Source organism: Cucurbita pepo, chromosome 14 (assembly GCF_057944985.1).
Source record: "Cucurbita pepo subsp. pepo isolate OVF chromosome 14, ASM5794498v1, whole genome shotgun sequence".
NCBI classification, from domain to species: Eukaryota; Viridiplantae; Streptophyta; class Magnoliopsida; order Cucurbitales; family Cucurbitaceae; genus Cucurbita; species Cucurbita pepo.
The window spans coordinates 6,589,900-6,604,132 of NC_141811.1; the positions used below are offsets into that span (position 1 = coordinate 6,589,900).

At 39.0% G+C, this 14,233-nt stretch overlaps 2 protein-coding genes across 2 annotated transcripts; both read left to right on the plus strand.

The window, feature by feature from the left end:
• The first annotated feature begins 1,419 nt into the window (after positions 1 to 1,419).
• On the plus strand, positions 1,420 to 9,266 carry LOC147789405 (oligopeptide transporter 3-like). The gene is made up of 7 exons (XM_087117204.1): positions 1,420 to 1,941; positions 2,116 to 2,213; positions 2,325 to 2,360; positions 7,173 to 7,709; positions 7,829 to 8,084; positions 8,179 to 8,361; positions 8,431 to 9,266. The coding sequence occupies exons 1-7, from the start codon at positions 1,471 to 1,473 to the stop codon at positions 9,043 to 9,045; spliced, it is 2,196 nt and encodes a 731-aa protein (XP_086973330.1). The 5' UTR covers positions 1,420 to 1,470; the 3' UTR covers positions 9,046 to 9,266.
• Positions 2,364 to 4,394, plus strand: LOC147789406 (uncharacterized). Its single transcript, XM_087117203.1, has 2 exons — positions 2,364 to 3,738; positions 4,059 to 4,394. The coding sequence occupies exons 1-2, from the start codon at positions 2,646 to 2,648 to the stop codon at positions 4,091 to 4,093; spliced, it is 1,128 nt and encodes a 375-aa protein (XP_086973329.1). The 5' UTR covers positions 2,364 to 2,645; the 3' UTR covers positions 4,094 to 4,394.
• Positions 9,267 to 14,233: the final 4,967 nt, after the last annotated feature.

Consider the following 14,233-nt stretch of genomic DNA (forward strand, 5'->3'; position numbering starts at 1 on the left):
GACCACAATAAATGGTTTCATGCTCATTAAATAGAATAAATGGAGTAATAAATGAGAAAATGGTGAATAAGAGTGCAATATTAAATACAAAAAGACTTGAGATGACTCTACTTTTAGAGAGTTATTAGTAGTTGCTCTGTCTTCTTGAGTTGGTCGGCTACAGTGATCATGACATGGCCGATGACGTTGATGATCGTAAGAGCACCAGTGGGATGATTAAATATTTCTTGGTCTAGTCTTATACAAACTTATTGTATAGGATACCCCCACTTACATGTCTCCACATGAACGATTTGGATCAAATCATTTGTAACGATAACAAAGTGGGCCGTATCAATAGTGTTACCAGGATAAGGTTATACTAGACTCTTTAGGTTATTATTTGAACACGATCCTCTTATATGTCAACCACATATTGTTCAAGATTACATTAATAACCTTGAATTTTTTGTATGCATAATAATTAAATTACAAATAAAATAATAAAAATGATGGTTAAAAACTAAATAATTAATTAGGACGCTCTAGGGCATAAATCCCAACAATCTCCCACTTGCACTAAAGCTGGTGAGACATGTCTTACGGCATACTCTATACCCAACATGTTCTCCCACTTGCTAATAGAAGATGAGACATGTCTCGTAATTCTAGACATTCTAGATGACCCTTAAACACTTTAGCTTAGAGACCTATTTTATATAAATCAGAATAATTATCAAGTAATTATTTTATATTAATGGCTAAAAACAACAAATAAATAAATAAATAAATATATATATATATATATATATATATATATATATATATATGTATATATATATAATTTAGACAGAATATTATTTTGAATTTTTTAAGAAAAGTTTGTTGGAGTTGGAGATAGAGACTCTATGAGACCCTATTAAATTTTAATTTTGTGTGAATATATTTTTTAATCCACCCGATACAATATATTTTATTTTAGGAGTATTTTAAATTTTACTTTTTTGAGTTATATTTATAAACTATATTATTACGGTTATAATATGAAGATGATAACTCTTGAAACGCCTTACATAGAATGTTAAAAGTTTTAATGTGAGGTTATATAAAATTATATATACTATATTTATAAAATAAACTTGAAAATAGTAAATATAGCATTTGTGTTTTATTTAGCTTAAATGTATTATGATTCCAATTATTCAAATTTGACCAAATCAATTTTATTAAAATATTGTGCTTATTTTAGTTTAATATTGTAATATTAGCCTAGTTAATATATTTATTATCACCCGCCTAAATCAGTAAATTTTGGTTCTTCAATTATTTTAAACATATATTTTAAATTTAGATGGTTGAAAAGTTAAATGCCCTCGACTACAGATAGAATATTAATACCTACATAGTTATAGTATATAGTTATAGTATATTAACGCCTTCTCAATCTCCTCAGAAACCCCGCCCCACCCAGATTCCTCCGCCGCCGCTGATATGTCCAATGGCGGCGGCGAACTGCCTTCTGAGGAACGGTGCTCGGTGGAGGAGGTGGCTCTGGTGGTGCCGGAAACTGACGACCCGACTCTTCCTGTGATGACTTTTCGATCATGGGTTCTTGGTCTCGTTTCTTGTTGCCTTCTCATTTTCCTCAACACTTTCTTCACTTACCGTTCTCAGCCACTCGCCATCTCCGCCATTCTTATGCAGATCGCTGTTCTCCCAATTGGCCGCTTCATGGCCTCCACTCTCCCAAACAGGGACTTCCATTTCTTTCGATGGAAGTTTAGTCTCAATCCTGGCCCTTTCAATATGAAGGAGCATGTTATTATCACCATTTTTGCTAACTGTGGCATCTCCTATGGCGGCGGTGACGCCTATTCCATCGGCGCCATTACTGTCATGAAAGCTTATTATAAACAGGGCTTGAATTTCTTCTTAGCCCTTCTCATCGTCTTAACTACCCAGGTTTGCATCTTTATGAACGAAAAAGGACTCATTCCAAAGTTTTTTCTTTTGAATATCGATTTAAGTCAAAAATAATGAACACTCATTTTCTAAAACATCCCGATTGATAAGATCTAGACCCTTTTCTTACATTCCCCCGTTTTGAATTTTTTTTTCTCTTTGGCTGTTCTTCAGGTTTTGGGATATGGATGGGCTGGAATGCTGAGAAGGTACCTGGTGGATCCTGTTGAAATGTGGTGGCCTGCAAATCTGGCACAGGTTTCTCTATTTAGGTACGGTTTCTTAATCCCTTTTCCAGATTTGGAGCTCAGAGGCTTAGCAGCTTTTAACTCTGACATGCTCTGTTTTCTTTGCCTTGCTCTGTTTTCTTTGTCCTGTTTTAGAGCCCTTCATGAGACGGAGGACAGATCAAAAGGGATGTATTAAGAGGATATTTTGCGGTGATAATTAGTTAGAATATATCTCACATATTTAGGGAGTTGTTAGTATAGATTTGATTAACCGTATATTTTATTTATTTACCAGATTTAGTTAGATATATATTTTTTCTATTTTTAGGTATTAGTTGATAGTTTGTATCCTATTTAAACGTGGTAAACATGGATGAAGATCATACTTTCGATCCCAATTCTATTTCTATTTCTCATTCTTAACATGGTATCAGAGCACCGATCTTGGTGTTCTTAAATATCAAAATTTCCTTTATGGCGGAATCAGCCAAATCCAGCTTCAAAATTTCGGATGTTGATTTAACACATCCGTACTATATTCATCACTCTGATCAGCCAGGATATTCACTTGTTCCAATCAAATTAAATGGAGCAAATTACCCATCCTGGAGTAAATCAGTTATGCATGCTCTTATTGCCAAGAAGAAAATTGGCTTCATTGATGGCACAATTGAGGAACCGTCCCAAGATGCAAATTCAACCGAATTCGAACTCTGGAATCAGTGCAACAGTATGATAATATCTTGGTTAACTCATTCCGTTGAAGCAGATATCGCTAAAGGCATTATTCACGCCAAGACAGCTCATCAAGTGTGGGTTGATCTTCACGATCAATTCTCACAAAAGAATGCTCCAGCAATTTTTCAAATACAAAACTCGATAGCAACGATGTCACAAGGAACCATGGCGCTGTCAACATATTTCACCAAGCTCAAAGCACTTTGGGATGAACTGGAAGCGTACCGCACACCATTTACCTGTAATCAACGTCAAATACATATTGATCAACGCGAAGAAGACAAATTGATGCAATTGCTCATGGGGCTTAATCAGTCTTATAAAACGGTGAGATCTAACATATTGATGATGTCTCCATTACCTAATGTGAGGCAAGCCTATTCATTACTTGTACAAGAAGAGATGCAGCGTCAGGTAACTTCCGAACCTACTGAGAATTTCTCGATTGCATCAGCAGTGCAAAAGAAAACAATATATTCAAAATTCGCCAAGGACAAAAAGTGTGAACACTGCAATAAAAGTGGTCATACAATCAATGAGTGTCGAATTCTTAAGTTTCACTGTAACTTTTGTGATAGAAGGGGCCATACAGAAGATCGGTGTCGACAGAAAAATAATTCTGGAAGGACAAGACAAGACAATCAACACAAGAATCGTGGATATCGATCATCTGCAAATATGGCCGATGTTTCACAGTTGAATACAGAAGAACAGTCACCTAATTCCATTCCAAATTTTTCTTCTGAGCAATTACGACAGATAGCACAAGCCTTATCTGCAATCAATCATCACCCTTCTGGTAATTCCGACAATCACGTCAATGTTGCAGGTTTGCTTCCCATATCTACATTATCTATTAACTCTGCGAGTTCTAATTCATGGATTCTCGATAGTGGAGCTACGGATCATATAGTATCAAAATCTTCTGTTATGACTGAACCAAAGGCTGCCATCATGTCTGCAATAAATTTGCCTAATGGAGAGACAGCACGTGTGTCACATACTGGCAATATTTCTCTTAGCCCTAACCTTCAATTAAACAACGTTTTATGTGTGCCTTCATTCAATTTAAACCTAATGTCGATCAGCAAACTTACCAATAACTTGAAATGTTATGTCACCTTCTATCCTGATTCTTGTGTTATGCAGGACTTGGCTACGGGGAAGATGATTGGCTCGGGTAAACAATTTGGAGGTCTCTATCATATTTCTTCATCTCCAATCAAATCTTCAGCTCATCAAGTATCTCAGTCATCTGATTTGTGGCATTTACGCCTAGGTCATCCTTCCTTTTCTCGTTTTAAATTTCTAGCTGATCAATTGCATCTTAATAATGCGAGTTATTCTCATAATTGTAGTATCTGCCCGTTAGCAAAACAAACTAGGTTGTCTTTCCCAAGAAGTTCAATAACAACCCATTCTGCTTTTGATCTGATACATTGTGATGTTTGGGGACCACATAAAATTCCTACCCATTCTGGTTTGCGTTTTTTTCTCACTATTGTTGATGATTTTACTCGATGTACTTGGGTTTTTTTAATGCAACATAAGTCAGAAGTACATCATTTGTTAATGAACTTTGTTAAATTCGTTCAAACTCAATTTCATACTACTATCAAGATAGTTCGATCAGACAATGGGACTGAGTTCCTATCTTTGCAACCATTCTTTACTTCTTGTGGTATTGAATTTCAGCGCACTTGTGTCTATACTCCACAACAAAATGGAGTCGTAGAACGCAAGCATCGCCATATCCTAAATGTAGCTAGGTCTCTTCTTTTTCAGTCACAGGTTCCACTTAATTTTTGGGGAGAGTGCATTTTAACGGCTATTTATCTTATAAATAGAACGCCATCACCATTATTATCTAACAAGACACCCTTTGAAGCACTCTACAAACGACCACCTACATTTCATCATCTTAAAGTTTTTGGTTGTAAATGTTATGCAACTATAGTACATCCTAAGCAAAAATTTGAACCTAGGGCAACTCCTTGTGTTTTCGTAGGATATCCTTGTGGTCATAAAGGTTACAAGTTGTATGACATGCAATCTCACAAATTCTTTATCAGCCGTGATGTCAAATTTTGTGAAGATGATTTTCCTTTTTCATCAGCTTCACAAACTTCGACATTAGCTCCTTCGACTCCTGTTGTACCACTTCATGATCCATCCTACTCAAACATCCATCCTCCACCTTCTATTCCTTCACCTCCTACTCCGTCGTCTCCTCCACCTTCTCCAGATTCGCCCACTAATTCCAATCCTATCCCACCTGATACATCAGCTCCACTTCGACGTTCTACTCGTACTAAACAGCCTTCAGCTTGGCATAAGGATTATGAGATGTCTTCTGGAGCCAATCATTTAACCTCTAGCTCAAGTCCCGGCACTGGCACCAGGTATCCCCTTCATCATTACCTTTCATTCTCTCGTTTTTCTCCTACTCAACGTGCTTTTCTAGCTCTTATTACATCCCAGACAGAACCTAAAACCTATGACGAGGCAGTTGGCGACCCGTTATGGCAGCAGGCTATGAATGATGAAATTGCAGCTTTGGAACGTAATCATACATGGTCTCTCGTTCCTCTACCACTTGGTCATAAAGCTATTGGTTGTCGTTGGGTGTACAAAATTAAATACAACTCTGATGGTTCTGTTGAACGTTATAAAGCTCGACTAGTAGCAAAGGGATACACTCAGGTTGAAGGTATTGATTACACAGAAACATTTTCCCCTACAGCGAAACTTACTACACTTCGTTGCTTACTCACTGTTGCTGCTGCTCGAAAATGGTTCACCCATCAGTTGGATGTTCAAAATGCCTTTCTCCATGGTAATCTAGACGAGGAAGTTTATATGTCTTTACCACCAGGTCTTCGCCGACAGGGGGAGAATACAGTATGTCGGCTCCATAAATCTCTTTATGGATTAAAACAGGCTTCTCGCAATTGGTTCTCCATATTTTCTACAACTATACAAAATGCAGGCTACACTCAGTCCAAAGCAGATTACTCTTTGTTTACTAAGAGTAAAGGTACTTCTTTCACTGCAGTTCTAATCTATGTTGATGATATTCTGTTGACAGGCAATGATCTCGAAGAAATTCAATATCTCAAGACTAGTTTACTCCAGAAATTTCTTATCAAAGATTTAGGAAATTTGAAATATTTTCTAGGCATTGAATTTTCTCGATCTAGAAAAGGAATTTTTATGTCTCAAAGGAAGTATGCTCTAGACATCCTTCAAGACACAGGTCTTACAGGAGCACGTCCAGACAAATTTCCTATGGAGCAAAATCTGAAACTTTCTTTAACTGAAGGAGAGAAGTTGAATGATCCAAGTAAATACAGACGGTTGATTGGCAGATTAATATATTTGACCGTCACTAGGCCTGACATAGCTTATTTAGTTCGTATGCTTAGCCAATTTATGCATGAACCAAGAAAACCACATTGGGAGGCAGCTCTTCGAGTTCTGAGGTACATCAAAGGCACTCCTGGTCAAGGACTTCTACTGCCATCTGAAAACAATTTAAGATTACAGGCATATTGCGATTCTGACTGGGGTGGTTGTCGAACTTCCAGACGATCTATTTCTGGGTTCTGCATTTTCCTCGGAAATTCAATTATTTCTTGGAAGTCTAAAAAGCAGACTAATGTGTCCAGATCATCAGCAGAAGCCGAGTATCGAGCTATGGAAAATACTTGTTTAGAGTTAACTTGGTTAAGATACATTCTTCAAGACTTGAATGTTCCACTGTCCGAACCAGCATTATTATATTGTGATAATCAAGCAGCATTACATATAGCAGCCAATCCAGTTTTTCATGAACGTACGAAACACATTGAAATAGATTGTCATATAGTTCGAGAAAAGTTACAAGCTGGAATCATCAAACCGTATTATGTATCGACCAAAATGCAATTGGCAGATGTTTTTACTAAAGCTTTGGGAAGACAACAATTTGACTTTTTGAAGGACAAGTTGGGTGTGATCGACATACACTCTCCAACTTGAGGGGGAGTATTAAGAGGATATTTTGCGGTGATAATTAGTTAGAATATATCTCACATATTTAGGGAGTTGTTAGTATAGATTTGATTAACCGTATATTTTATTTATTTACCAGATTTAGTTAGATATATATTTTTTCTATTTTTAGGTATTAGTTGATAGTTTGTATCCTATTTAAACGTGATAAACATGAATGAAGATCATACTTTCGATCCCAATTCTATTTCTATTTCTCATTCTTAACAGGATGACAAGGATGAAATTCTTCCTAATCTTGATGGGAGCAAGCTTTGTGTACTACATTTTTCCAGGTTACTTGTTACAAATCTTATCATTCTTCTCGTGGGTTTGTTGGGTTTGGCCTCGCAGCATCACGGCTCAGCAAATTGGGTCGAGCCAAAGTGGACTTGGGCTCGGTGCTTTCAGCTTTGATTGGGCTGGGATTTCGGCCTACCATGGAAGCCCACTGGTGACGCCGTGGTCCTCAATTCTAAACGTGGGTGTTGGGTTTGTTATGTTCATTTATATCATCCTCCCTGTTTGCTACTGGAAGTTCAACACCTTTGATGCCCGCAAATTCCCCATTTTCTCTAATAAGCTCTTCACCAGAACAGGCCAGAAATATGATACTACCAAGGTTTTGACTCCCGATTTTGAGCTCAATGTTGCTGCTTATAATAACTACGGGAAGCTCTATCTTAGCCCCTTGTTTGCCCTCTCCATTGGATCTGGCTTTGCCAGGTTTACTGCTACTCTTACACATGTCGCGTTGTTTCATGGCCGGTATGCAATCAACCCATGTTTGTTCACACATTAAGTCGTGGCTTAGAGACTAGAGATCGAATACATATATCACTATAGTTATAAACCAAGTTTAAGACTGTGCACTTTCAATGTTTTAGGGACATATGGAAGCAGAGCAGGGCAGCAATCAAGAATGCAAGACTGGACATCCATGCCAAGCTGATGCAATACTACAAACAAGTGCCAGAATGGTGGTTCTTGGTCCTATTATTTGGTAGCACTGTGATATCTCTTCTGATGTCGATTGTGTGGAAGGACGTCGTGCAGCTGCCGTGGTGGGGTATGCTATTCGCCTTCGCTATGGCTTGGATTGTCACCCTCCCAATCGGGGTCATTCAAGCAACAACCAACCAGGTAATCGAACGGGAATTAGTAGTAGTAGCACACGCTCGACTTTGTTTACGTTCTAAAACAAACGACTTATAAATCCATATGGAATGTTATGCAGCAACCTGGATATGATATCATAGCACAGCTCATCATTGGTTATATTCTCCCTGGAAAACCAATAGCAAATCTTCTTTTCAAGATCTATGGAAGAATCAGTACCGTTCATGCTCTTTCTTTCTTATCTGATCTTAAACTTGGCCATTACATGAAAATCCCCCCAAGATGCATGTACACTGCCCAGGTGATCTTTTAGCAAACTTCAATGTTTCTTTTGAGAGTTTATGATCTTGACTGATTCGTGTTTTCTCAGTTAGTCGGGACACTCGTTGCCGGGACGATTAACCTCACCGTTGCTTGGTGGATGTTAGACAATATAGAGAACATCTGTGATACTGAGGCTCTCCGACCTGATAGTCCATGGACGTGTCCGAAATACCGAGTGACGTTTGATGCATCTGTTATCTGGGGACTAATAGGACCGAGGCGATTGTTTGGACCGGGCGGGTTGTATCGAAACTTGGTGTGGCTATTCCTGATTGGAGCTGTTCTTCCCGTTCCTATTTGGGCATTGAGTAAAGCTTTCCCTGAAAAGAAATGGATTGCACTGATAAACATACCAGTTATATCCTATGGCTTTGCAGGGATGCCACCAGCAACTCCTACAAACATAGCTAGCTGGCTCATCACTGGTACCATCTTCAACTATTTCGTCTTCCGACACCATAAGCGATGGTGGCAAAAGTACAACTACGTCCTCTCGGCCTCGCTCGATGCAGGGACAGCATTCATGGGCGTGCTGCTTTTCACTGTGCTGCAGAATGGGGGCCATAGCTTGAAGTGGTGGGGATCACAACCCGATCACTGTCCTTTGGCTACGTGTCCAACCGCTCCCGGGATCGTCGTTAAAGGATGTCCAGTATTTTAGCTCGATCGTCGAGGCCCGGGACGATGAAACTGATAGCCATTATGTTGCAGAGAGTTAGGTTCAGGTTCTTGCTTTGCTTATGTTGTTTGTAAATGTTATTTTGAAGTGATTTGGGTAGGGTTTATGTATGGCATCATGTTAACTACAAGTGCTATATCATTTAGTGTATGGCAATGGAGAGAGCAAAGCATAAAATAAAATTCTAGTAAAGTTCGCTTCAAGACTCAAGCACCGACTAAGCTCGACTTAGGATCATGATGCGAAAGTCATAAGTTCTCTTTCTTAGCCGTGTATGAGCCATCACTCTTTCTTAGCCATGTATGAGCCATTATTTCTACGCTTATGCCTATGCTTTTAAGATATTAGGTAAGCGTTGAAGGCTATGCTTTTAAGATATTAGGTAAGCACTAAAGGTTATGCGAAAGTCATAAGTTCTCTTTCAAGAGACTCAAGCACCGACTAAGCTTATGCTTTTAAGATATTAGGTAAGCGCTAAAGGTTGTAGAATGAAGGGGTTAGTTTGCAAGAACCAACTTGAGCTCGGGAGAGAGATTACAAGCAAGTTGATCATTCACGAGTTGTTCATAATTACAGTCGGGTGAAAAGCCCGTTTTACCCTTGTAATTACATCTTTCACCTTAAGTACCACTAATTCTCTAATGAAAAATTTGTTTATGACCCAATCACAAACCAAGTCACTCTCGGTCCAATGAGAGGGTGGGGCCCCCGTTGTTCAAGTCCCGAAATCAGTACTTAAGAGAACAACTCATCTACTTTCCTCGTATAGAAAGAAGTGAATTCCATCTCATGATATTAGGTTCCCAACTCCCTATTTGGTCAAGTCTCCCCATATTTAATCGGTTAAAGAGTCATTCTCACCCATGTAAATTAAAGGAAAAGCCCTCAGAAGCAGGAGTTCATAACTCACTGCGAATTAAGATCGGGTCCAATATGATCAACATGTGAAATATTAATCTTCTCAATTAACAGATTTATAAATAGAGATTAAATATTTGTTGGTCCAGTCTTATACAAACTCATTGTATAGGATACCTCCACTTACATGTCTCCATATGAACGATTTGGATCAAATCATTTATAACGATTACAAGGTGGGTCGTATCAATAGTGTTACCAGGATAAGGCAGCCAACATTATCCATATACTATAGACTCTTGAGGTTATTGAACACGATCCTCTTGTATGTCAACCACATACGACTCAAGATTACATTAATAACCTTGGAATTTCATACAATGGATAACAATTAAATTACAAATAAAATAATAAAAATTATTGTTAAAACTAAATAATTAATTACGAGTCTTCAGGCCGTAAATCCCAACAATCTCCCGCACTAAAGCTGGTGAGACATGCGTCCTTGGGCATACTCTATACCCAACATGTTCTTTCACTTTCCCTGGAGAAGATGAGACATGTCTCGTAATCCTAAACCTTTTAGATGACCCTCAAACACTTTAGCCTAGAGATCTATTTTATACAAATCAAAATAATTATCATTAAAAGTCATCTTGGTCACTGTCACGGTCTTGGGTGAATTTTGGTGAGCGATCAATAAATAAAAATTTGAAAAATAAAGATTCAATGAACAGTCAAGTTTATACATTTATATTCTAAATTTTTAATTTCATAAAATTAAATCCTAAACTGAGAGATTATTGCAACTTTGACCGTTTTTTAATTTTTATCAACTCTTCCGATAGTTTAGAAATCTACTTGTCGTGTAAACTAACTCTTATTATCTTATTATCTTTGTTAAGGATAGTTGACCGTTCACTATAAGGCAAATATCTAGATATTTGCCTTACATTACGGGTTACCATATTTGCCCTCTTGTTAAAGGCAAATATATTGCATTCATTTATTATACTTTCCTTTTATTACTATTTCTATATTATTTGTAATTTACCATATTTCTGTATCCTGAAAATGATTATAAATAAGAGAACTCTCACCCCCATTTAGGTGTGGTGATTCAGCAAACATTCACATGGTATCAGAGCCCTTTCGGTTTAACAACCTGATCCTTTCTTCTCTATGGCTTCCGAATCTTCTTATCATCTTCTTCCTTTCAATACTCTAATCCATATGATCACCATCAAACTTTCTTCCTCCAATTATCTTCTTTGGAAAAGCCAACTTCTCCCTCTCCTTGAGAGTCAAGACATGCTGGGCTATGTCAATGGAACTATGGTTCCACCACCTCGCTTTGAACCAGAAACCTCTTCAACACTCAACCCCAAATATTTGGCATGGAGAGCAGCCGATCAACGACTTCTCTGTCTCCTGCTCTCCTCTCTCACTGAGGAAGCCATGGCTGTTGTCGTTGGTCTCTCTACTGCACGTGATGTTTGGCTTGCGTTGGAAACTACGTTCAGCCATCAGTCGAAAGCTCGTGAACTGAGACTCAAGGATGACTTGCAGTTGATGAAACGTGGCACCAAACCTGTTGCTGAGTATGCCCGTGCCTTCAAAAAAATTTGTGACCAACTTCATGCCATCGGCAGATCGGTCGAGGACATTGATAAAGTGCACTGGTTCCTTCGTGGACTCGGCACCGAATTTTCAGCTTTTTCTACTGCTCAGATGGCTCTCACCTCTATCCCCTGTTTTGCAGATTTAGTCTCTAAAGCTGAAAGTTTTGAGTTGTTTCAGCTCTCCCTTGAGTCCTCTAACTCCACTCCTACAGCATTCACAGTCACTAATCGTGGTCGCACCCATGGAAGCCACCCTGCTTCCTTTACCAACCAGCGAGGTCGTTCTTATTCTCACAAAAACAACTCTTTTAATCGAGGACGAACCCACTCAAGTCAAGGTCGTCGACCACCTCACTGCCAAATATGCCGCAAAGAGGGCCATTATGCTGACCGCTGCAACCAACGGTATGTTCGACCTGATTCTTCTCATGCTCACCTTGCTGAAGCCTTTAACACGTCATGTTCTATTGCTGGACCCGATACTGCTGATTGGTTTCTGGACACTGGAGCTTCGGCCCATATGACTGCTGACCCATCTATTTTGGATCAGTCTAAAAATTACACGGGTAAGGACTCTGTGATTGTAGGAAACGGTGCATCCCTACCCATTACCCACACCGGTACTCTTTCTCCTGTTCCAAATATTCACTTGTTAGATGTCTTGGTTGTCCCTCACCTCACTAAAAATCTTCTTTCCATAAGTAAATTAACGTCTGATTTTCCTCTCTCCGTTACATTTACTAATAATCTTATTACTATCCAGAATCGTCAAACAGGAAGGGTGGTGGCAACCGGTAAAAGAGATGGAGGGCTATATGTGCTGGAGCGCGGCAACTCTGCTTTTATTTCAGCCCTTAGAAACAAATCTTTACGTGCCTCATATGATTTATGGCATGCTCGTCTAGGTCATGTGAATCATTCTGTTATTTCTTTTTTAAATAGAAAAGGTCATCTTTCTCTTACGTCTTTATTGCCTTCTCCATCATTATGTAATACTTGTCAGCTTGCGAAAAGTCATCGATTGCCTTATTCCCGCAATGAACGTAGGTCGTCTCATGTGTTAGATCTTATTCATTGTGATCTTTGGGGTCCTTCTCCCGTCAAATCAAATTCGGGTTTCCTTTATTATGTTATTTTTATTGATGATTATTCTCGATTCACTTGGTTTTACCCTTTAAAATTTAAATCTGATTTTTTTGATATTTTTCTTCAATTTCAAAAATTTGTGGAAAATCAATATTCTTCTCGTATCAAGGTATTTCAAAGCGATGGTGGTACCGAATTTACTAGTACTTGTTTCAAAACTCATTTACGTAATTCTGGCATCCACCATCAACTCTCTTGTCCATATACACCTGCTCAAAATGGTCGTGCTGAGAGAAAACATCGTCATGTGACTGAGACTGGCTTGACCCTTCTCTTTCACTCTCATCTTTCTTCTCGTTTTTGGGTTGACGCCTTCAGCACTGCAGCTTATATTATCAACCGGTTGCCTACTCCACTTCTTGGAGGTAAGTCACCCTTTGAACTCCTTTATGGCTACACTCCACATTATGACAATTTTCATCCCTTTGGTTGTCGTGTTTATCCTTATTTGCGTGATTATATGCCTAACAAGCTTTCTCCCCGCAGCATTCCTTGTATTTTTTTGGGTTATAGTCCTGCTCATAAAGGGTTCCGCTGTCTTGATCCGGCCACCACTAAGCTATATATCACCTGTCATGCTCAATTTGATGAAACCCACTTTCCTGCTATCCCTAGCTCCCAGACCCAACCTCTTTCCTCTATTCCTATTTCAAATTTCGTAGAACCACATTTTCATCATATTGATTCATCCCCCCCTACCACTTCATCACCGCAAACTCCTCGATCCAGTTCATCCCCATGTGATATTTGTTCTGACCTTGTAGATGAGTCTGTGCAGGTTGATACTTCTCTTGCAGGTTCCACTTTGCCACCCTCGACTTCTAATTCGACCTCTATTGAACCTCCTGTTGATTTCTCTTCTTTGGGCACTCATCCTATGATCACACGAGCCAAAGCTGGTATATTCAAGACTCGTCATCCAGCAAATCTTGGTATTTTGGGCTCATCTGGACTTCTTTCTGCTCTTCTTGCATCCACTGAGCCAAAAGGATTCAAATCTGCGGCTAAGAATCCTGCTTGGGTGGCTGCCATGGATGAAGAAATTCGAGCATTACAACAAAATGATACTTGGACTTTGGTTCCTCGCCCTGCCAACACCAACATCGTGGGCTCTAAATGGGTGTTTCGTATTAAATATTTGCCTGATGGATCTGTCGAGCGTTTCAAGGCTCGTCTTGTTGCCAAAGGTTATACTCAGGTTCCTGGTCTTGACTACACTGACACTTTTAGTCCGGTTGTCAAAGCTACCACTGTCCGTGTTGTGCTTTCTATTGCAGTCACAAATAAATGGCCTCTTCGACAACTTGATGTCAAGAATGCTTTTCTCAATGGAAACTCTTATTGAACGTGTTCATATGGAACAACCTCCTGGGTATATTGATCCTCGATTTCCCACTCATGTTTGTCTATTAAAGAAAGCCCTCTATGGTTTAAAGCAAGCTCCTCGTGCTTGGTTTCAGCGTTTTAGCTCATTTCTTCTCACACTTGGGTTTTCTTGCAGTCGCGCTGACACGTCCCTTTTTGTCTTTCATCAGCAATCTAAC